This window comes from Microtus oregoni, unplaced genomic scaffold (genome assembly GCF_018167655.1).
Source record: "Microtus oregoni isolate MIOR12 unplaced genomic scaffold, Mior012 000000F_ref0000247, whole genome shotgun sequence".
In the NCBI taxonomy this organism is placed as follows: Eukaryota; Metazoa; Chordata; class Mammalia; order Rodentia; family Cricetidae; genus Microtus; species Microtus oregoni.
In genome coordinates this window covers 68,130,534-68,153,415 of record NW_024543059.1, presented here as the reverse complement: position 1 = coordinate 68,153,415, position 22,882 = coordinate 68,130,534, and the positions used below count along the sequence as shown (strand labels likewise).

At 37.5% G+C, this 22,882-nt stretch overlaps 1 protein-coding gene across 2 annotated transcripts in view; it reads left to right on the top strand.

Moving 5' to 3' along the window:
* Positions 1–13,453, top strand: part of Emcn (endomucin) — an 88,019-nt gene extending 74,566 nt beyond the window's left edge. For both annotated transcript variants that reach the window (XM_041653931.1, XM_041653922.1), the window contains 4 exons: positions 1,554–1,578; positions 4,440–4,501; positions 8,767–8,839; positions 12,788–13,453. In XM_041653931.1, the coding sequence (XP_041509865.1) occupies positions 1,554–1,578; positions 4,440–4,501; positions 8,767–8,801 (122 nt within the window). In that variant the 3' untranslated portion in view covers positions 8,802–8,839; positions 12,788–13,453. The remainder of the gene's footprint in view (positions 1–1,553; positions 1,579–4,439; positions 4,502–8,766; positions 8,840–12,787) is intronic.
* The last annotated feature ends 9,429 nt before the right edge of the window (positions 13,454–22,882 follow it).

Here is a 22,882-nt window from a genome sequence, read left to right as displayed (position 1 = left end):
CCCCCCCCCACACACCCGTTTTTAAGCCACCAGCCCTATTTCTATGGGAATACAGCCATCACAGTATCACAGTTGGAGCCTGGGGGTGGTCAGTCTATGAGATGGATAAAGACTAATATATTAAATCCACTTATAAAAAATACCACGTATTGAAAAAGAATTGTTTAACTGGAAAACTCTGAAAATGTGTGAGGCTAAAAGTGACATTTTCTATTAAAACTGACTCTAATGGGATAATGTGTGGAAGTTATATAACCAGCCAGGTCTATTTGCTTACTGTTAGCTTTGTTTCCACACAGAATTTCCAGCATTGTTGTCTTTAAATTAGACCATTAAACACCTGCAGTTAATCACCAAGTACGTCGGGGGAGACTTCATTACATTCACAGTATTAATAAGCCCGCTCTGCCCTCTGGAAGGCAACATGAAGCAGAAGTTGGAGATGAAGCTCATCTGAGCAATGTTTGCCGTAGATTGAACTTTCATAGATGATCAGGCATGGGATATATGCAGAAAGTTTGCTGGCAGGCATCTATCCGTTAATTAACCCATTGTTATCATACTCTAAGCAAAAATGCTAAAACATGCATTCAAATAGGATCAGCTTACTCTGAATTGGGGGGTCTATGAACATCACAGGCAACATTGTATTTAGCACTTATGGTAATAAGAACATACTGCTGGATGCTTATAGATAGAGAAAGACATGTCTGATAGAGAAAGACATGGTTAGATATCAGCAAGCTGCATGGGGTACAATGGGTTAATCTTAGGTAACTAGAGATCGAGTTGAATGTCTTGGGTTGGGCAACAGAAATAGAAGCAGCCTAAATGTTAATGATATCCAAGGTCTTCATGAAAATAATAATACTCAAAAGCAGACGAGACATACTCAAGAGGCCCATCCCAAAGATGGACCCAGATTAGATATGAAGAGAAATTGCCACAGGAGCCAAATGGAATGGAATATAATCAGGGCAAAACAAATGAGTGGAACATATTAACATTTGCTTCAGGGAGGGCATGACCCTACAATAGGAAACAATCTCACAGTGAACCCAAGGAGTGTCTATCAGACACTTGGAAAGCTTGCTGCCTCAGTGGCACTTCGAAGGCTTGTCTTGGGAGTGACATTGTGGTACAACCCAAGAGAAAGGATATCTCCCTCTCACCTGCCATAACTATAGTGATTTGTCTCCCAAGAAAGAGCAGTGCATAAAAAAAAATAGAAAAGTTTATTCTCTGGCTGTCAAGGGCAACCAATCCTTTGAGAAGTTTCTGAGAGATAGCAAAGATATGGAAGTTTCTAGTGTCCACATGATAGACAATCCTAGATGGTGCATTCTCAAAGTAATGTGATGTTATAGGTAAAAATTAAACCAGAACCAAATTCCTTGTAGTTTATTTAACAAGGACAGCTCCATGCCAGGTTGAGTGTTAACTGTGTCTGAGTGAATGTCTATGAGTAGACAGGAAAAGTAAAACTGGTTTTAGAGAGAGTTTCGGCAGAAAGAGGCCCTGATGTCACATTTAATAACCATCTTCTCTTCTAGGAGCTCCAGAAAACGGGAATGATCAGTAAGTTGGCCTGCGTCGCTGTTTTTTCCCACCTATCATTCAATCCTGTCATTTACATATAGAAGAATTTTTAACTTATACTCACATTTTATGTATTGTTTTCTTTTTAAATTGTTTTTATTGAACTATATATTTTTCTCTGCTCCCCTCCCTTTCTCTCCCCACCCCTTCTACCTGTTTTCGTAGTCCCCATGCTCCCTATTTACTCAGGAGATCTTGTCTATTTCTACTTCTGATGTAGATTACATTCATGTATGTCTCCCTTTGGGTCCTCATTGTTGTCTTGGTTCTCCGGGATTGTGAATTGTAGGCTGGTTTTTCTTTCCTTTATGTCTAAAAGCAACTTATGAGTGAGTACATATGATATTTGTCTTTCTGGGTCTAGGTTATATCACTCAATATAATGTTTTCTAGATCTATTCATTTGTCCACAAATTTCAAAATGTCATATTTTTCTGCTGGACAGTACTCCATTGTGTAAATATACCACATTTTCCTTATCCATTGTTCAGTAGGGGGGCATTTAGGTTGTTTCCAGGTTATGGTTATGACAAATAATGGTACTATATATAGTTGAGCACATGTCCTTGTAGTATTATTAAGCATCATATGGGTAATAATGAAAAGTGGTATTGTTGGGTCTTAAGGTAAGTTGTTTCCTAATTTTCTGAGAAATCACCATACTGATATCCAAGTGGCTGTACCAGTTTGCACTCCCACCAGGAATGCTGGAGTGCTCTCTTTACCCCACATTCTTTCCAGCATAAGTTGTCATCAGTGTTTTTGATCTTGGTTATTCTTTCTTACAAGTGTAAGATGGAATCTCAAAGTTGCTTTGATTCGCATTTCTCTGATGACTAAGGATGTTGAACATTTCCTTAAGTGTCTTTCAGCGTTTTAGATTCCTCTGTTGAGAGTTCTCTGTTTAGGTCTGTACCGCATTTTTTATTAGACCTATTTGTTCTTTTGATGACCATTTCTTTAGTTCTTTGTATATTTTAGACATCAGCCCTCTGTCCGATGTGGGGTTTGGTAAAGATCTTTACTCATTCTCTAGGCTGCCTTTTTGTCTTGTTGACCGTGTCCTTTGCTTTGGGACATAGACATTCAGTACTGAGATTTCCTCTTGGATTTTCCCTATAACTAATATGAATATCCTTCTTTGTCTCTTTTGATTGATTTTAGTTTGAAGTCTATTTTGTTAGATATTAGGATAGCTATACCAGCTTTATTTCTTATGTCCATTTGATTGGAAATTTTTTTTCCCAACCCTTTACTCTAAGGTGATGTATCTTTGAGGTTGGGGTGTGTTTCTTGTATGCAGCAGAAGGATGGATTCTGTTTTTGTGTCCAATCTGTAAGCCTGTGTCTTTTTATAGGTCAGTTGAGTCCATTTAAATTAAGGGTTATTATTAACCAGTGATTGCTAGTTCCTATTATTTCAGTTTTCATCGTTGGTGATGTTCTTTTGTATATTTTCCCCTTCTTTGGGATTTACTGCTGTAAGATCATCTATTATCCTTGTTTTTGTGGATGTAGCTAACTTCCTTGGTTTAGAGTTTTCCTTCCTGTACTTTGTGTATGGCTGGGTTTGTGGTTAGGCATTGGTTAAATCTGGTTCTGTCATGAAATATCTTGTTTTGTCCATCTATGGTGATTGAAAGTTTTGCTGGGTATAGTAGTCTGGGCTGTTATCCATTGGTATCTTAGTGTCTGCATAACACTTGACCAGGACCTTCTGGCTTTCATTGTTTCCATGGAGAAGTTAGATATAATTTTGATAGATCTGCCTTTCTACGTTACTTGGCCTTTTTACTTTGCAACTCTTAATAGTATGTTTTCTTTTTAAAAAAAATATATAAGGAAGTATTTGGTTGTTTGTCAGAGCTATTTAAAGACAAATAAAAGAGAAGTTTGCTTTTAAATACAGACAAAGTATAAGAAAGAAGAAAAAAATATGAAGAAAAGATTTGGTGAAAGATGCATATAACAAAACAAAATATGCAAATGACATAGCATTTTAAGATAGTTTTCCTGATGAAATGTTCAACACGTTCACCACAGCTAAGGAAAGCAGTGCCTGTTCTTCAAGCTGCTTCTGACGAGCTTTGCCTGGGCACAATGTTGTTCTACTTTGATTGGCAAAGCAAGCAGAATAGCTGGTAGTAACACAGGCAGCTATTTCATGCACGGCTTTAGTAAGCCAGGAGGCACTGTGTTTGTGCTGAAAATCAAGAAAGTCATTACATTCTCTTTATTTACCTGAATATGTATCCTTCATTCATAGTGATATTTTTTATTTCACTAAATTGTTACTGTTATAGGAATAATGACTCTTGGAGACCTATCCTCTTACTTCCAAATGGAAGCTCTCAGGATATCTAAGGGAAGCAGCTAGGTTTTGGAACTGGAATCTGGGAAACAATATGGGAAAGTCTCTTTAAAAGAGTCGGTTCAGATACTACGATCTTCTGATCTGATAAAAATGAATGTCCCTGGGCCTCACTATTCAATCAGAAAGTTCATGAATGTTTCTGTGTCTTCTACCTCATAACTCAGAGCTGTAGACACAGGACATTTAGGCATTCATCTCCATGATCCAGGTGATGTTTATCTAAACTTATAACTGATGGTCACCACTGTGACAGTGATGGAATCTGCCATTGTGCTTCAAAAAGTACCGGAAAAGGCTGCACAGTACGCTTGTATTTGTAGTGAAGGAACGTGGAGTTTGTCATAGAGTCTTATAAAAAAGTAGTCTTTGCTTGTACCTTTTCTTCCCCCTGGGCCACATCCGCTTCCTTGTGCAGACACACTGCACTTGACCTTGGCGCTAACTCAAGTGTCTCTGTATCAAACAGGCCTCAGTCCGATAAAGAGAGTGTGAAGCTGCTCACTGTTAAAACAATCTCTCATGAGTCTGGTAAGTTTCCATTTGGTGAAAAAACAGGTGGTTAGAAGGCAATCTGACTCCAGCATTGGGCTTTAGTCCATGAAAAACAGCCCCAAACAGAACTTGAGAAATAGTTCCACCGTAGCTCTCAGTAAATGCAAATTCCTGCTACGGAGAGGATATGATTCCTAAGATGTCATTTTCATAAACTGGAGTCTTGAGCCTTGCGTTACTGGGGTTGCTTTTGGTAGAAGTAGAGACATGTTCTAATGAATGAGGGGGGAGTAGTGTTAGACTTTCACTGTTCTGCAGAAATGGCCCAAAGACCAGAAAGTTTAACAGGGTTTTCAAAATTCTATTGATGTTTTGCTTTATTTTGGGCAAGGAGTGAGTGTGTGTGTGTGTGTGTGTGTGTGTGTGTGTGTGTGTGTCTATGTGGTCATATGGAGTTATGATTTTCTAGTTAAAATATAAACAATGGTCTATATTATTTCACACAATCTCAACTAACTTTCCCAAGAAGCACAAAATAAATTTTCCTATTGATATAATCATCATTTGTGCCTTTAATTCCCTATCCGTATTTGACTCAATTGGAAATATAAAATTCTCACACAGCGCAGATGTGATTTGTTTTAGATGTGTTTGTGTCCAGATCAATAACAAATAATATGCAAGCTTGCTTTGAAAAATTAACAGTTATTTTCCCTTGGTTCAAATAGACTGGTAGCTAAAGCAGGGATATCACCAAACAGAGAAATTAAAAACAACTTCTAAGTTTTACAAAGTAATCCATAGAGCTCTAATTTAAATATCAGGTTACATGGTTTCAGGATCATGTGTTATGTCCAATGAACACTAGAGTGAAGAGCTAGGTAATAAACATTTATAGTAGTTTAAAAAATTCACAAAACAACAGGCTCTAAGTAGTGTCCAAAACAAAAAGCAAGGTATCAAAAGTTTAATGTTGTTTGAGTATCAGGCAGGATGCACCAAGCAAAATAAAGTATCATAGAAAATCACAGGACTGGAAAAGCCAGGGCCCCCAACACAGCACAGATAGACTTTAATCCTCTCTCTTCTTTTCCTTTCTCTCCTCACTGGAGAAGGAACCAAGAGTTATACTAAGCAAGTGCTCTCCCTTTGATAATATTCTCCGTCCACCATTTTTCTTTTAAGGGGATGCTGGTTTTTATTCTTGCATCTCTAATATTCTTTGCTGTGTTTCTTTTATGTCCTCTCTATTTTCTCTCTCAGGAGTAACCTCATCTAATGAAGCAAAACAACAAACTCATCCAGAGAGTAATATAAATCCATGTCTAGGATTTTCTTGGCTACTCACCAGCAATGACTATGTAGCCAAGTTTATTCTACTGCACAAACGAAGGGAGTGAGAAATTGAGTAAGCGACCTGAATGTGCGTTAGTTAGCACGTGAGAGAGCCTGAACACGATAACACCACTGATCATGAGAAATTCTCAAGAATCTGCCTGTATCTGGCCAGGAAACATCACAAAGGTTCTCTGTGCTGTCCTGCCCTTCTTTAGGAGTTTGAACAAGTGCACTACAGTCTCCTCTACTCTGGAGATGTGGGATGAGGTATTGCGTGGGATCTCCAAGTGATAGCTGCAAGGAGCTGGCAATAATAAAGACCACTTGATGTTAGGATCATAGGTTTCTCAAGAGAATTCCCCCACTCAAAAATCAAACAAACAACAACAAACCCTGAAACCTTATTGAGTTCTGTTTGCAAACTGCACAGCAGATTTGGCTCTCTCAGAATAGTACTTGCAACAAGTGAAGCTGATAATGTAGATAGATGATCCTCAACCTTACAAGTTTCCCTTTCCTTCCTACAGGAGTTTGTTAAGATCCATGTTTAAAGAAGTAATATTATCTTAGGCCTGTTAAGAGTTTGTCTCTGATACTTTCCTTCCTTCCCAGTTGGATTTGGGAACCATACTGCTTTCAAAATTACCCCAAAGGCCAATCCAGCTGATTACCACTGGAAAATATCTGAATGAGATAGAAACTGGTGGTTCAGAATCAATTTTAATAACCTAGAACTAAGAAGCTAAGCATAATGACCTTCAAATGGTCCTTAGACTACAGAATTTTGATTAAAGTCTATTGTTAACAAGACTTGGTGACTTCATTATTCCAATCAAATGTCTTCTCAGTGCCCTTCAAACTTATTCAAATATATCTTCTTTATAACATCTTTCTCACCACCCTCGTAAGAAATTTAATTTTTTAAATTATTTTGCATTTGTCCCAAGACCAATGCTAAAACCATTCCTAAAATATAACTAGAATAGAGCCTGAAATGATAGAGTTTAATATAATTTCACAAGTTTATCTTTCACAAGTAATAACCTTAAAATACTTAAATGAAAAAATGCATCTGATAAGAAGACATCAGCATGCCCATAAATCATAATTGAAGATTGCTACAGCTGACATTATTTACTTCAAAGTCTAAATCACACAGTGTTATTTAATATGCATAAATGGGAATACAATGAAATTGGAATCTCAGCAGCCATACATGGTTTGGGGTACAGTCATGTCTCACTATAGAATCTCAGGACTTTTACCTCAAAACAAATTATGTCATAAGAGAAACAATAAACACATGTTTATTTGAATAAGGAATAAGCAATAAAGAAAGGAAAAGGAAAAAATGAACATTAAAACCTCATATTTTCAAGAAAAGTTCCAGTGCATGCTAAAATTATTTTTTGTTTGTTTACAGACAGTACAGGGGCTGTGATTAAGTGTCGTGTCATTTTCCCAATGTTAACAGTTTCCTCTCCCCAAATCCTCTTCCTCTACTTTGGTCACCACATTATCCTGTTGTTCCAGGGGCAGAGAGCCCTTCTGGTGGGAAAGGCAGAGCATAGGAGCAGGGGCAGGAAGATGACCACGTTTTCATGCACACCCACAAAACAATGACAGGGAAAGGATAGTATGGATTGGCTCTAAACTCTCAAAGCACACCCCCAGTGACATACTCCCCCAAGCAAGGCTCCCCCTCACTGAAGTTCCAAAACAGTGAACCAGGTGGAGACCAAGTGTTCAAATACAGCCTGTGGGGGACATTTCTGATTCAAATCATTACACATGAATATCAGTATTAAAATAACTGTTACCAAAACCATTATGGTGCCGAGTTTTTCTCATATTGTCTGTTTTTGATTGGACAGAACTTAAGGTCAACTATTAGAAACTGTAATGAGTTCTCAATATAATGTCCTTTATGTGATTTCTGTCACATAGAAGAAGTTAAATGAAAATGTATCTAGTTTACTTCTTATTCTTCTATTTCATAGCCATGGGCCTCAGGTAAGTGGTATGCCTTTGGCAAACTAAAGAGATGCAAGCAGAAGTTTGTAGTATGATTGGTGCTGCAAGGAATGTCACCCTGTGCTCAGCAGTTCCTCCAGCACAGGACCTCTATGCACATCACAACTGCAAAGAGTCCTGAGTCTGTCTCCTGGCTCTCTGATACTATTTATGACTTCCACACCTGTGAGAGTAACTGGTGACACATACGTTGGCACTGGAAGACAGCTGTGCTAAGCACGGACAGATAAACGCTAGAGTAAAATGATGACATGTATCCTAACAGCTGGAGCATCTTACCCACAATGCTTCCATCCATAGATGACGATGGGCGCTGATACTTGATGCTCCCTGAAGGATGCAGGATGCAAATCACAAATTCAGTATCGTGTAAAAAGTGCTTGGGGACTCTCATCTTCCCACCATCCGGGTTCATCCTTTAACCTTTCTATCCAACAGCAGACTATCACTGACATTGAGGGATATCACCTATATGCTTCCCTTACTGTCACTAAAGCATTCCCATTGGCTTATAAATCGTTTCCCCAAAGCTCCCACTGAATTATTTAAATGGAAGGACCCAAGAATACCTTCCTGATAAAATGGCACTTTAAGTATGTAGTGTGGATTTGCCTAGGAAAAAGCCATAAAGGGAAACTCTATAATGACCCATCTGGCATCTCCCCTGAGACGTCTCCTAGTCCACACCCTCACCCCCAGGGAGTGAGCTAGCATGGATCCTTTAGGGTGAAAATATAAGATAGCCAAAGAAAGCTCATAAATCTTGGTAAATAATTTCCAGATAATACCAAGAGGCAAACTGTGACTTTAATGACAATCTTGCAGAAAAAAAAATGAACTTTCCTTGAAAAAAAATGAAAATCCAGGAAACTTTATTTTCATCTTTCATCTCTCTGAGCACATAGATCAAACCTCTCCTCTATTCTCAGGTGAGCGCTCTGCACAGGGGAAAACCAAGAACTGACAGCTGATGGATCCTCCCTATACCTGGGCAATAAATATGTGAGTTCCCTAATCCCATTCACAGAAACACCCATTAATATTTGCTTCCGTAGCCTGCTATACCTCAGATTATTTTATAGACTTTTAAACTCTGAGCATTTAATGGTTGCTGTCAATGAAAGCATCATTGACTGTTTGTCTAAAAACAGACTGTAAGAAAAGCTATCAGAAAAACAACTGCTGTCTTGACTCTAGAACATTCTTCCAGCGGCCCTCCCCACTGCCTAAGAATGACACAGCTCCCATGTTTCCTTGTGAGTAGAATCCTCCTGCATCTGGGATAGGCAACGTTCATAGGGTAGTGGCAACTCACAGGACACGGGGGCAATACATACAGACCGGTAGCTTACTGCATGTAGTTTATTGCAAGGAGTGACAGCAAACAGAAGCTACATGGGATTTAAGATGTACCTTCCTGCCATAGGCTGGCTCAGAGCTGGTAGTCCAGCTCCACCAAAACCCCAACCACCTTCCTGGCCTAAGGACACATCCAGAGGCACTTCCTCTCTAGATCCATGAAACATGGCTATGTGCACCAAACTATTCAAACCGAGTGACCAGAAATGCAGTCTTAGTTAAAGTCCTTCAAGCTGTCATTGCACTATGGAAGCTTGCCTAACCCAGGTGCAGGAGGCCTGTATTCACAAGGGAGCATCACCCAAATGAAGGAAGAGGAAACTGTAGCAATCCTTAGGCACATGGGGAAGGCTAAAGGCAGGGAGAGATGCAGAGTGTGTGTCGGGGGGATTATCCAACTCCCATTTAGCAGTAGGCTGCAACCCTAAACAAAGAGCTATAGGCGACTAAGGAATACTGAGAGCCAAAGAAAATCTTCTCCAGGGAAGAGCACATCCATCAGTTATGCAATACCAAGCAGTCATATCTGAAGGCATATATATAAGAAACATTGTATAGACTGAGTCAATTGTATTTACTTCTTCAGTGCTACATATATACATATATTCATTTAATAACAATTAATAAAAAAAGAAGCCATGGGTTTGAAATAGAGAAAGGGGGGGTTTATATGGAGGATTTGGAAGGAAAAGGAAGAGGGCAATGATGCAATCATTTGACAATATTTAGAAATGGAAGAAATATTTTTTTAAAAATCCACTCTGGAGAGATGACTCGGTGTGTAAAGTGCTTCCTGAACTAGTGTCAGGATGTCACTGTGGATTCCTTGAATGTGTGATGAGTGTGGCAATCCCCTTATAATCTTAGTTCTCAGCAGTGGAAAGAGACTGCCCCAGAAACAAGCAAGCTAACTAGCCGCACTAGACAAATAGGTAAACTGAGTTCAAGTGAGAAACTCTCCCTCAGTATACTAGGATGATCAAGACAGACGCCATCAACCTTTGGCCTCCACATGTGCTCGTGTGCATGCCTACATGCCTGGACAGAGATAGCCACACCATATATAACACATACCTATCATACACCTGCAGAATATATATTCCTGGGCTACGATTTCTTTGGATTTGCAAACCTACGCAACTCTTGTTGCTCTTCTGAATAATTTTGGGATTGCATAACCATATTCAGAAGACTAAAGATCAGAAAGGTGTGGGAAGAAACAAGTTTGACATCTGCCAATTGTACCATCTATTTGTGTTACCTTTTCTTCAACATACATATCTCTGTCACTGCGCTTAGAATGTAATAACCAGTGAGTAATTTCTGGGTTGTCAACTCAAAATCAGATATCAACGCGGAGATTCAGAATGAATTGGAGTGAGTTCGTTAGAATTAAGGAAGGAGCAAAGAGGTTTCCGAATCTGTATGCAACAGAAAACAATCATTCAAATTCAAATCTGTCACCTCAAATGAACATTCTAGATACATTTAACACTTTCTGTTTCATCTAGTGACCATCCACTTTTTTCAGGTAATTATATTTAATGTGAATTAGCAGGGCAGGCAGGAAGTCCAAAAAACTTTTGAGCTGTGATCTTTGACTTCTGCAAAGGATTATTGACTGGAAGAATAAAATCTTACATGAGAAATAAAAAACAATTACAGAAAGATGCTGGCTCATCCGTTCACCTGCTATGTGTATAACAATAGGAGGGTTGATAGGGGTCTAGAAAATAGTTCCCTTACTCTGCAGATCTAGTGTCATATTGAGGGATGTATTAGTCAGGGTGCTCTAGAGGAACAGACTCTATAAACAAATATATACTAAAAAGGGACTTGTTCAGCTAGCACACACAGTGTGGGCTGGCTAGTCCAACAAGAGCTGCCTTCATGTTGGAGAGACTGAGAAGCCAGTAGTAGCTCAGTCCCTGAGGATGAAGGCCTCTGCAGTGCTGCTCTGGCCTGGAGGCTTCCTGGAGAGCTACTGATCTTCAGTGCACATTTGATGCCTGAAGAAACAGGGCTCTGATATCAATGAAGGGATGCATCCGTGGCAGCAGCAGCATGAGTAAGGCAAACAGGTAAAAAGCAAGTCTCCCTTAGCCTCCCTTTTATTTGTCCTGCCACTGGAAGGTGGGACCCTAATTTGGAGTGGCTCTTTCCATTTCAAAGAAGAGAAAAATCCTCATAGGTATTCCTACAGGTTGATCTCTTATTTACTTGATTCCAGATCCCGTTGAGCTGATAACCAAGATAACCACCACATCGAGCCTTAATACTTATTTTGGCTTCAACTTTTCCTCTATAGTTCAATTTGATAACAGTTGTGAGAACAAAGATGATTTTATTCTCAAAATAGTTGGCACCATACTCAAAAACAGCTATTTGAATTTTTGTAATTGACTTAAAAATCTTGTGTTTAGCCAGGCAGTGGTGGCTCACACTTTTAACCCCAGCACTAAGAGGCAGAGACAGATGGATCTCTGTGAGTTCAAGCCCAGCCTGGTCTACAGGATGAATTCCAGGGCAACCAGGGTTACAGAGAGAAATCCTGTCTTGAAAAACCAAAGGAAAAAAAAAAAAGTCTTGTGTTTACATCTGAATGCCACTGTAATCAAAGAACCAGAGGTGTGTGACGTGCCGTCAGGAGCATTTTTGGCAACTGTAAATGTGTCTTGTTATTGTTCACTGAGTCTGTTCTCATACAAGGAGAGGCAACGGTGGCATGACTACAGGACATAATTTATTATCACACAGAACTCCTGCTAAGGCCAGAATCTTTACTGGTATATGGATTTCATCACCATTTTTTTATTCAAGTAGGTCATATACTTTGACCATACACATCCCCTATATCTATCCCTTTCTCTTCCTCCTTCTCTCCTCTTCCTTCCTTCCCCCAGACAGCCTCATTTTTGCTTTTAATATTATCCATATAAAATCTAAGGTCCACAGAACAGGAACAGGTGTACGCATTGTCTTTCTGATTCTGGCTTATTTCACTTAATATGTTGGTCCCCATTTGCATCCACCTTCTCGTTCCCTACCCAGTACATCTCATCTCCCTTCTGCTCTCACATGTGCTCAACCATCTGGGCTGTTCTGGAGAGACATCAAGGATGTCCTCAACTACAGCTCCTTCTACATCATAAAGCTTAGCATAGACTTTGGATAACACTCCCAGGACTTGGAAGCCATGGGCCTGGGGATTTTGCTGTGGAGTGCTTGTCTAGCTTGTGCAAGGCTCAGGGTTCAGTGCCTAGCACTGTTCAAGAGTAAAACAAGATGTGCCAATTGATTGGCTGTGGACAGGGAAAAATAGAAACAGTACTGCTGATGCCACCCACACCTCCGGCCTGTGTGCTTGGATGAATCAAAGCAGTAACAGTGGAGATGGAGATTATGGAATGAGGGCCAGTGTGGGTAAGATAACCATTCTCTACTCAGAATGTTCATATTGAATATTCATGTGACCACAGTGTTGGCCTAAATTTAAGGAAGTCACTAACCCTTCTTGCCTAGACCAGTCTTCCTCCCCACCTCCGAGTTCTCCACTTCCTTAGAGCGGAGCTTTTGTTGTTCTTTCCACAGGTTTAGTCTTCAGCTTTCAAGATCCAAGGGTGGAGAGGACAGAGTCCCAAGGAACCAATGCCCACTCACAGTCTCCTCACCAGCCTGCACCAGCTGCCCATCTCAGCAAAGGATGGACATACTACAACCCGACAGAAACATAAAGTCTTCCTGATATCTCCTGTCTGAGACATAGAAAATCAAATGACTCTAGTTTTCAGGGACGTTTCTAGGAGGAACTTCTGTGAGCAGTGACCCCTCAGCCCAGGCAGGTGGGCTCCCAGGAGACAAGTCATAGCTGAGTTTAGAGTTTCCAGGGCTTACAGCCTTGATCCATGGAGACCTGCCTGTATTCTTTGTGTTCTCATATTAGTTAGTGTTAGTATTTATTGTTTCCCACTATGTTAATGCAGGGAGATTTTGCAAGTGTGATGTCAAATGTTAAGTAGAAATCATACCATGTTCCTCTGTACAGACAGGTATGTTATTCATGTTTTCATGTGTTATTTTTAATAAGTGATGGTGTACTCAGCACATTAAACATTACATCATGACTACAGTGTGGCACTGGCATTGTATTACCATAATTTTGACTAGTTGGATTGATTTCTAGAATATGAATTTGAATTAAAGTATGAGAAAAAAACATCTGTAAAAATCTGTTGTAAAAACCTGTTAAAAAAAAAATCAGAGGACCAAAGTATCAGCCAACAGTAAAGGAAAAGACATTGTCATGTCTATGGTTTTTCTCATATGTAATTCATATCACGTGACAAGAATACCAAGAAGGTAGCAGGGTTAGATTTCTTTGATGAATCCATTTGACTGATACTACCTCTGTGGTGTTTTTATTTATTTACTTTTAGAATGGCGCACGTTGAGCAAGCAATCATTACTAAAACTCCAATGTCTAGAAAATCAACATCCCATCAATACTTAATTGGGATGTTATGTTCAACATGTCACCTTCCGAAAAAGCCCATAAAAATATAGAACCACCCCCGTTAAGAGCAGACTTTGTTGTTGGAGCCTAACGGATCAACCTTCACCACTTTTTTTTTTAACACAAGAGATCAAAATATCAAGTTCAGTGAAGTTCTGAGCAAAGTTCCAGAACTAACAAGCTGCAACTGGTAGTTCTTTTGAACAGCTGTAATTTCTTTAGCTGAACTCAATGAAAATTTGTCCTACTGATCTGAGGGAAGGTTGGGTGAAGATGGAAAGATATATTTTACAGCACCGTGATGATTTTCTTTTACTGAAATATACATGGAATCTTTCAGTTTTAGGGTTTTGGAACCATCCTGATATTTGAGCTGCTCTAATCAAAGATATCAAGCAAGCATAAATACGAGTCTCATGGGTATCTCTTTACTTTTCTGTGAGAAGGGAAGAGAAATGAGGGGGGATTGAGGGCAGAGGATAAGTATCTGCGCTGCATGTGTTTTCACATTGGAGCTACTTTCTAGGTTCAAAAAGTCTAAAGCGTGAGACAGTGGTGGCAGCACCCCCAGCAGGGGGCATATGTCTTTATTCCAGATTGTTCCAATGAGCTCCTCAGCTAAAGCCTTGGGAAACAGATGCATTGTAAAGAAACAAACTCTTCTACTTCCACATTAATGTCTTTGCTCTAACTTTCATAACATTGTTAGTATAACTTGATCATTCTAGAATAATAACTGATCATAAGGGAATAGCTCTAACCTAACAACCAAAGTGTCAAATCTTTATTAAAGGTCAAACTGGTAACAGAGAATTTCTGGACATACTCAGGCAATTCTGTAGCAACAGCATCCAAAGTACACTCAACTCTATATTCTTATAAACCAACTCAATGTTGGAAAGGAAAAAAGTCAATAATATCATCACTGAATTTTTTAGAAATAGATAGTATATTGATTTATTTTAATACCCAACATTATTATGAAGTTTTAATAAGGACATACAGTTCAGAGGTCATTTAGATCAAAAGTAAGGCCTTTTGTGTATTTGTGCTACCTGATAATATGAATATAAGTCTATTAACAAGCCAAACACCAACAAGAGTGAAACAACTGGTGTTGTGAGAACACGTGGGTGCTACTGACTAGCACACCTGCTATTCCTAATGGCAAAGCAAGACTCCTGTATCCCCCCTTGTCCAACTAATCCATGAGGTTACGTATGGCTGACACATCTCCTACCTTCCTATCATAGACATTGAAGTCTGTGAGAATCAGCCTATGACATCATCTGATCTTCAGTGATGGGCATGTTCATTTTTTCTGACTTTGTTCTGATAAGCTCTACTTGTCACAAGATTTTATAGCTGATGAGCACTGAGTACAGCTCAATGGTAGAACCCTTGCCTAGCATGCATGAAACCCTGGGTTTGATGCCCAGAATAAATAGAGACAGTTAAACAGATAGGTGATAGAGAGATAGATGTAGGTGGATAGGTAAATGAGATGATAGATAGATAGATAGATAGATAGATAGATAGATAGACAGACAGACAGATAGATGATAAGTAATTATTAATATGATAGAAGATAGATTTTTAAAAGTTGTAGTTTGAATGCCAAGCATGATTTCACATGTCAGTAGTGCCAGGGCTTGAGAGGCTGATGTCCAAGGCTATGACAAATGCTGGAGGGATACACACACATATACACATACAGAGTTGTATTCTGAGTGGTCATAGAGTTTTCTATATCACCATCTCCCATTCTCTACCGATCTCAGGTTGAAAAGGATAAGAATGTGCCTACATTGAATGTGTCCAGACTGTTTTATATTGTCTTTGTTTCCTGAATACACAGCATGGCATCTATTTATACATTTATATCACTTTAAGTATTGTAGTATTATCATCTGAGAATGATTTAAAGTACATGGGCAGCATTTTATATGCAAATATGTCATCATTTTATACAAGAAACCTGAGGATCCACAGTTTTTTTTCCTCCTGGGATACCCTCAGGAATTATAAAATCAATTATCTGTAAATATGATATCAAGAGTCTGTTATGGTCTGAGTCAATGATTATGCTGTCTTTATAACCAATACCCTAGATGAGTCAACTTTTAAAGAGAAAATGTGACAATTGAGGAGGTTCCAGTCCATGATGGAGTGACAGATATAACAGCTTTCATGGTTGGGAGAAAAAAAGAAAGAACCCAGAATTACCCTCAAGGGTACGAACCCAAAGGTTATGGTATCTCCCATTAGGCCCTACCTACTAAAGATTCCACCATCTCCCAAAGCCGCAAATTGGGGACCATGCCTATAATAGGTGAGGGATTGTAGAATACTGACAATACACACTGTATTCGGGCTAATAAAGAGGATATCCACCACATGAGGAATTAGCCCTCTGATATGTACCCTGAACTAAGAATTTGGGATGGAGTATCCACAAAATTATTCCTTAAAACTTCCCCATGAGCAAGATACGGTGACTCTTGTCTATGATCATAAAACCTGGGGCACTTGATATTTTGGGGTCCCGTGGGCATGAGCACACTTATTTTCTGTTCTGGCATACATTTTTAAAGGGAAAAAAGTATTTTTGATAGTCCATGGAAAGATATTCAATAGTACATTCCTGGACTTGAAATTAAAAAAAAATTGTATCAAAGCAAAGGTCACCAACAATAATTTGAAAGTTGCCAAGGGCTGTTTAACATTTAAAAATGAGTTAGAAGCCATAGATATATTAAATCATGGTTTGCTTGTTTTTAAAGAAATAAAATTCTACCAAAGTAATAATGAGAAATATTGATAGCTATCACCAAGTCCAGTACTATGAGCCAAGCTTGTGCTAAAAATGTCCCAGCTGATTTCATGTTAGAAGTATCTTCATCAAGAGATGCACAAGTAAACTCAGAAATTTAGGAACCACCCGGAAGATTGTGCAACCAAAAAAAAAAAAAAAAAAAAAAAAAAAAAAGGAAGCCTCAGCCTGTGGCTAATGCACTGTTGTTGTTACTCTATGGCTAAAGGCTTCGATTTTCCTAACCACACAAAGCAGGGAAAGGATGATGCTCCTGGTTGTGATTTTTAAAAATGGGAAGTAGACATACCATTCCTCTACTAACGCGTAAAAAACTAAACAATCATCTCAGAAGATACACTCTGGGAAGCACTGAGCTAACATACGTAGGCACAGGAGAAACCACAAAGGTGCACATTGAGGGCCTGATGTTAGTTCAGTCCAAACTGGCTACACACAGGAGAATCCTTAACCAAACTGTGCTCATCTTTGTGAGTTGAAGAGAAATACACACAAGAAAGGGAGCTAACATGGCTAGAATTGGTGGGTTGCAGAAGCAGATAAGAACTCACACAGAAAAGAGCCTTCCAAAATCTACATGCAGGAAATGATATCTGTTAACCTCTCAACCTCTCAACACAAAGAAAACACAATGAGGCCAGGAGAAAAAGTACTAAGAAAAAAGTGGGAGACGCATAGCGTGTGTTCATAGGTATCACGTACAGTCCAGATATGATCAGGGTCGATAAATGACGCCTGAGAATCTTTGGGCACCACCTTAATGATCCTGATATTCACAGATAGCAGAGGTGCTAGAATACTGCAGAGTGAGGATGTCTCCAGATAACCCCTAACACAGCGTACAAGCAAGGCTTGCAGGAAATATGCCAATCCCCTGAACATTTAGCAGACTTCTTGAATTCTGACAATCTTTATAAAGGCAACAAAAATAAAACACAAAAATGCAACAATGTAAATTTCAGGTGTCTTCATGCCCAATTTCAGATATCATCGGGTTATGGAAAAATACTCAATAATACATTCCTGGACATGAAAGAAAAAATTCTACCAAAACAAAGGTCATCAATAATAATTTGAAAGCTGCTAAGGAGTGTTTAACATTTAAAAATAAGTTAACTAGACATAAATATTTTAAATTGTTTTGTAATAAAATGAAATTTTTGTCAAAGTAATAATAAGAAATATTGACAGTTATCACTACGCCCAGAGGTATGAGCCAAGCTTGCACTGTGCTAAAAATTCTACAACTAATATCATGTTAGAAGCATTATACATATATATATATATATATATATATATATATATATATATACATTATATATTTATGTGTGTGTGCCCAAGGAAATAAATGAACTGTAATTATTATTAAAATTAGTCAATAAAGTAGATTCACAATTAAAAAAAAACAAGGATGGACATTTTATAGCTAATTAGATAAGGTCAGTTAACAACCAACCAGGGAAAGGTGCTTAAAAAGAGAAAAGAAAAAAGCAACAGATAAATAATCCTCATGAACATAAATGGCAATGCTTTTAACTAAATATTGGTAAACCAAATACAGCACATTTTAAAAGTTTCTGGCAATGGTATTAATCCCAGAGATCCAAGTGTTTATGCCTCGAAAATCAATCATTATAATTTAGCCTATTAAGAAAATAAAGGAGAAAATGTGCTTTTTCTCAGTAGACCAAAGGGAGCATCTGAAAAATTTCAATATTCATTTATGATACAGTATTTGTCAAATCACATTGTTAAGAATCATCATAAAAGGAAAAGCTCATTTACAAGAAACCTAACTCTTAGACAAATGTTTAAACGTCTAAATTATTTCCCCTCAAATTAGGAAAATAAAAGGATGCTCACTTTTATCTCTTCTTTCAAATATTGTTGTTGGGAGGGTGAGGAGTCAAAAAGACTTAAAATATATTATGGAGAAATAACTTGGTACATATGACCTACTAAAATTAAATCAAGAATTATAAGCAACTTAGATCCATAAAAAGAAAGGAGACTGGAGCAACAATAAACACTCTTCCCATGGAGAAAACCCCAGGACCAGACATATTTACTGAGGGAGTCTACCACTATTTAAAACCACTTTATTTTCAATAACCTGTAAATTTATTTTTAAATAAAAGCATCATTCAGTCAGGATTGTATGACCAGTCCCAAAGTCTATACAGCTTAATCCACTTCTATACATTTGAGACAGACATAATGAAGTCAACGGGCTTCACTTTGGATTTTTGCCTACAACATCAATTTTCAATTTCATTATTAAGCATTTTTCAGCCACAAAAATGAATAATCCATGACAGAATTTAAACTCAAAAAAGCAACTAGCTTTATATGTTCTCTTATGAGTCCCACACCCTTTACCCATGTTCCATCTTTCCTTGTAACCTAATAGTAGCCTTTCTTGTTCTCCTCATCACATTGCACAATGTACCCACACTTACAGCCATTTACATATATGCATGTATAATACATATATACACTCTAGGCTGTGATTGTGAGTGAAAACATGTGATTTATTTTTCTTTCTGAGACTGGGTGACTTCAATGTTATACACTCTTTTGAAAATGTTGTGATTTTGTTCTTCTTTAGAACTCAATAACACACTGTTTACATATGTCCTAGATTTGCACTATTTATTCACCTGGTGATAGACAACTAGACAGGTTACATTTCCTTGTTAAATGGTAAATATAACAGCAGCAGTAAACATAGAGGATGAAAATTTTTCTGCATCTACTAAACTTTTAAGGAAGAGATAACATCAATATTCTTCAAACTCTTCTGCAAATAGAAAGGGAAAAAACATTATCAAACTCATTTTGTAAAGCCGATGTTAATCTGATACTCAAAGCAGAGAAATGATCTTCCCAACACACACACACACACACACACACCACACAAACACAAAAAGAACACTACAGACTATTTTTATTGATTAAAATAGATACCAAAAATATTTGCAAGTCAAGTTGAAGGATGCATAAATAAGATTATACACTTACACCAACTAATTTCAACTCAGGGATGTAAGGTTTGTTCAATATATGCAAATCAATAAACAATACAGGCATAGTCTAAAGGACAGAAATTTCATAATCTTCCCCTTGACAAAGTTTAACATGACTTCATATAAAGTCCTTGCAGAAATTATAAACAGAAGAAACATACCTCAACAACAAACTAAAGATCAACATTACAATAAATAAAGAATAACTAATAAAAGAAACTCCTATAAGTTAAGGATCTAGTCAAGGGTGCCCACTGTGACCTGTTTATCCCCAATAAAATACTTGAAGTCCTAGCTAGAGCATTAAGACAAGACAAAATAATTACAAATGATGTAAATAGGAAATTATATGGTTTTACATTAAAAAAATGCTTCATGAAAATTCTCTTAGATGTTACAAGTACTTTCAGCAAAGTAACACTATATAAAATCAGCTATGAAAAATTAATAGCTTTTCTATATATGCCAATAACAATCTAAGAATGAAGTCATGAAAAAATACCCATTCACAAAAGCTTCAAATCTATAAGACACCTAGCACACATTAACCAAAGCAGTAGAAGATTTCCACAATTAAAACAAAACGTGAAGACACTAAAGAAACAAATAAGGACAATATGAGTTTAAAAAAAAAAAAAGACCTCCCATGCCCATGGAATGACAGAACTGATATTGTGAATAGCTTGTATTTCTGAGGGTGATCTACAGAGCCAAGACAATTCCCATCAAAATTCCAATGACATTCCTCATAAACTGAGAAAAAGTAATCCTAAAATTCATATGATAGCACAAATAAGTGCAAACAATACAAACAATTATGAGTCAAATGAACAATACTAGAGGAATCACAATACCTGCTCTCAAACGACACTACAAAGCCAAAAGAGCAAAGCCAACATGATATTAAAACAAAAACAGACTTTTAAGTCAGCCAAAATAATAGAGGACCCCTGGCTGGGAGATGGTGGTACACACCTTTAATTCCAGCACTCAGGAGGCAGAGGAAGGTGGATCTCTGTGAGTTTGAGGCTAGCCTCATCTACAAGAGCTAGTTCTAGGGGAGGCTCCAAAAGCTACAGAGAAAACCTGTCTCAAAAAGCAATATATATATATATATATATATATATATATATATATATCCAATATATTATATGTGTGTATATACATATATGTGTATATGTATGTATGTATATATATACATCAGAACAAAGCACATAAAATTTATGACAGGAAAGCTCGATGCCTACATGTACAAGAATAAAACTAGATCCCTATATCTTACACTGCCCAAAATTATTTTGAAACTGAATAAGTATTTAATATAAGACTTGAAACATTTAAATTGCTACAAAAATATATTCAGACTCTCCAAGATATAACAAAACGTTCTTAAAAGTTCCCTGCTAGCACAAATCATAAGTCTAACAGGTGATATGCAGTAAAATCAAAAAGAAAAGAAAGTCTGCAGCAATGAAAGCTACCACCAGAGTGGAAAGGAAACTTACAAAATGCGAGAAAATTCTTGCCAAGACAATATCAGTCAAGGGCTTAATATCTAGAATATATGAAGAACTCCAAAAATTAAATGCCCCCAAACCTAGACATCCAAACAGTAAGTCAATTAATTAGCTGAACAAACAGTTCTCAAAGAAATACAAATGGCCAATAAATATTTGAAAGGTGTTCAACATCAATAGTTATCAGGAAAATATAAATTCAAACTGGTTTGAGATTCTGTCTCATCCTAGAAAACTGGATAACATCAAGAAAAGAAACAGCAACAAATGCTGATGTCTCCATCATCATCAGTGGTAAAAGAAAAAACTGTATGTATATACTACTTCTTAGAAAGTAAATTGGTGCTGTTGTTATGGAAGTCACTGTACAGGTTTCTCAAAAGATAAAAACCAAACCATATGAACCAGTTTATGACTCCTGGATAAGTCAACATTCCACAGAGGCACTTAATCATGCTGAGTTGACTTGGTTGTCGTTTTTGTTGTTGTTGATGATGATGATGATGATGATGATGATGATGATGATGATGATGTACCATTCACAAAGCTTAGGAGATGAAACCAGCCTACATATCTATCAAGAGAAGAATGGATAAAGAAAATGTGGTATGCTGTGGGACAATGATCTTGTACTCTGTAAAGGTTTGTCACTTGTACTGGTTTAATAAAGCTTGGCTAGTAGACAGACAGGAAGTATAGGAGGGGTGACCAGAACAGGAGAATTATGGGAAGAGGAAAGGTTCAGTCTACAGTCATCATTCAGACATAGAGGAAGAAAGATGAGAATGCCTCACTGATAAAAGGTACCAAGCCAAGTGGCTAACACAGATAAGAATTATGGGTTAATGTAAGGTATAAGGATTAATAAGAAGCCTGAGCTAAAGGCCAACCAGTTTATATTGTAAGCCTCTGTGTATGCTTTTTGAGACTGAACAGCTGTGGGAGTGGTCAGGACAGAATTATCTGTCACAGTGGTACATAAGCCCAACATAATTTTGTTAATCATAAAGGGAAAAAATCGTGATATTTTGGGGGAAATTAATGCAGATAGGGATTATTATATTAAATCAAATAAGCCATACACAGAAAAAATAATCACTGCAGCTTTTCTCTCATATACAGAATACAGCATTAAATTTATATGTGTGTGTAAAGGTTATAAAAATAGAAAGGAGACTATGAAAGATAAAGAATAAATCTCAAGAGAGAGAGGTAAGATATTTTCTTAAAATAAGGTATGAAATATATGTGACATGAATGAAGAAGGGAGGATTATAGGAGGATCAAGAGAATCCAGCAAGGTGTGAAAGTAAAGCCTAGTAGATGAGTAAGAACAAAGTTTAGTGATATATATGTTTGAAAATTCTGCTTCACAGCCTATCACTGCTTACTCAAATCAAAATTAATATCAACACCCCAAATAAATTACTATCCTTCCTAATAATTAAAAAAATGGAAGTTAAAAATTATTTTTAAGTACTATTTTTCAGCAAATAAAATACTCAGACATAAATGTTTTAAATATGTGTACTCTGTACTTTGAGATGCATCAAGCTTCTGAAATAAACCAAGTGACACTGGACCAGAAATGAGAAGACCAGGCAGTAAGAAGTCACTTGCTGGGATACTGGACTGTGATTTTCTCAATCCAATCCAATCCATCACTCCTTTTTTGTGGAAACTGAAAAGACTGTGTTGAAGTTCACTTGAAAAATGTAGTGGAAGTAGAATAAGCATAAACATTTTTAATGCTTAAAGTGGGAAGACTCACAAAATTAGATTTATAGACTTATTGTT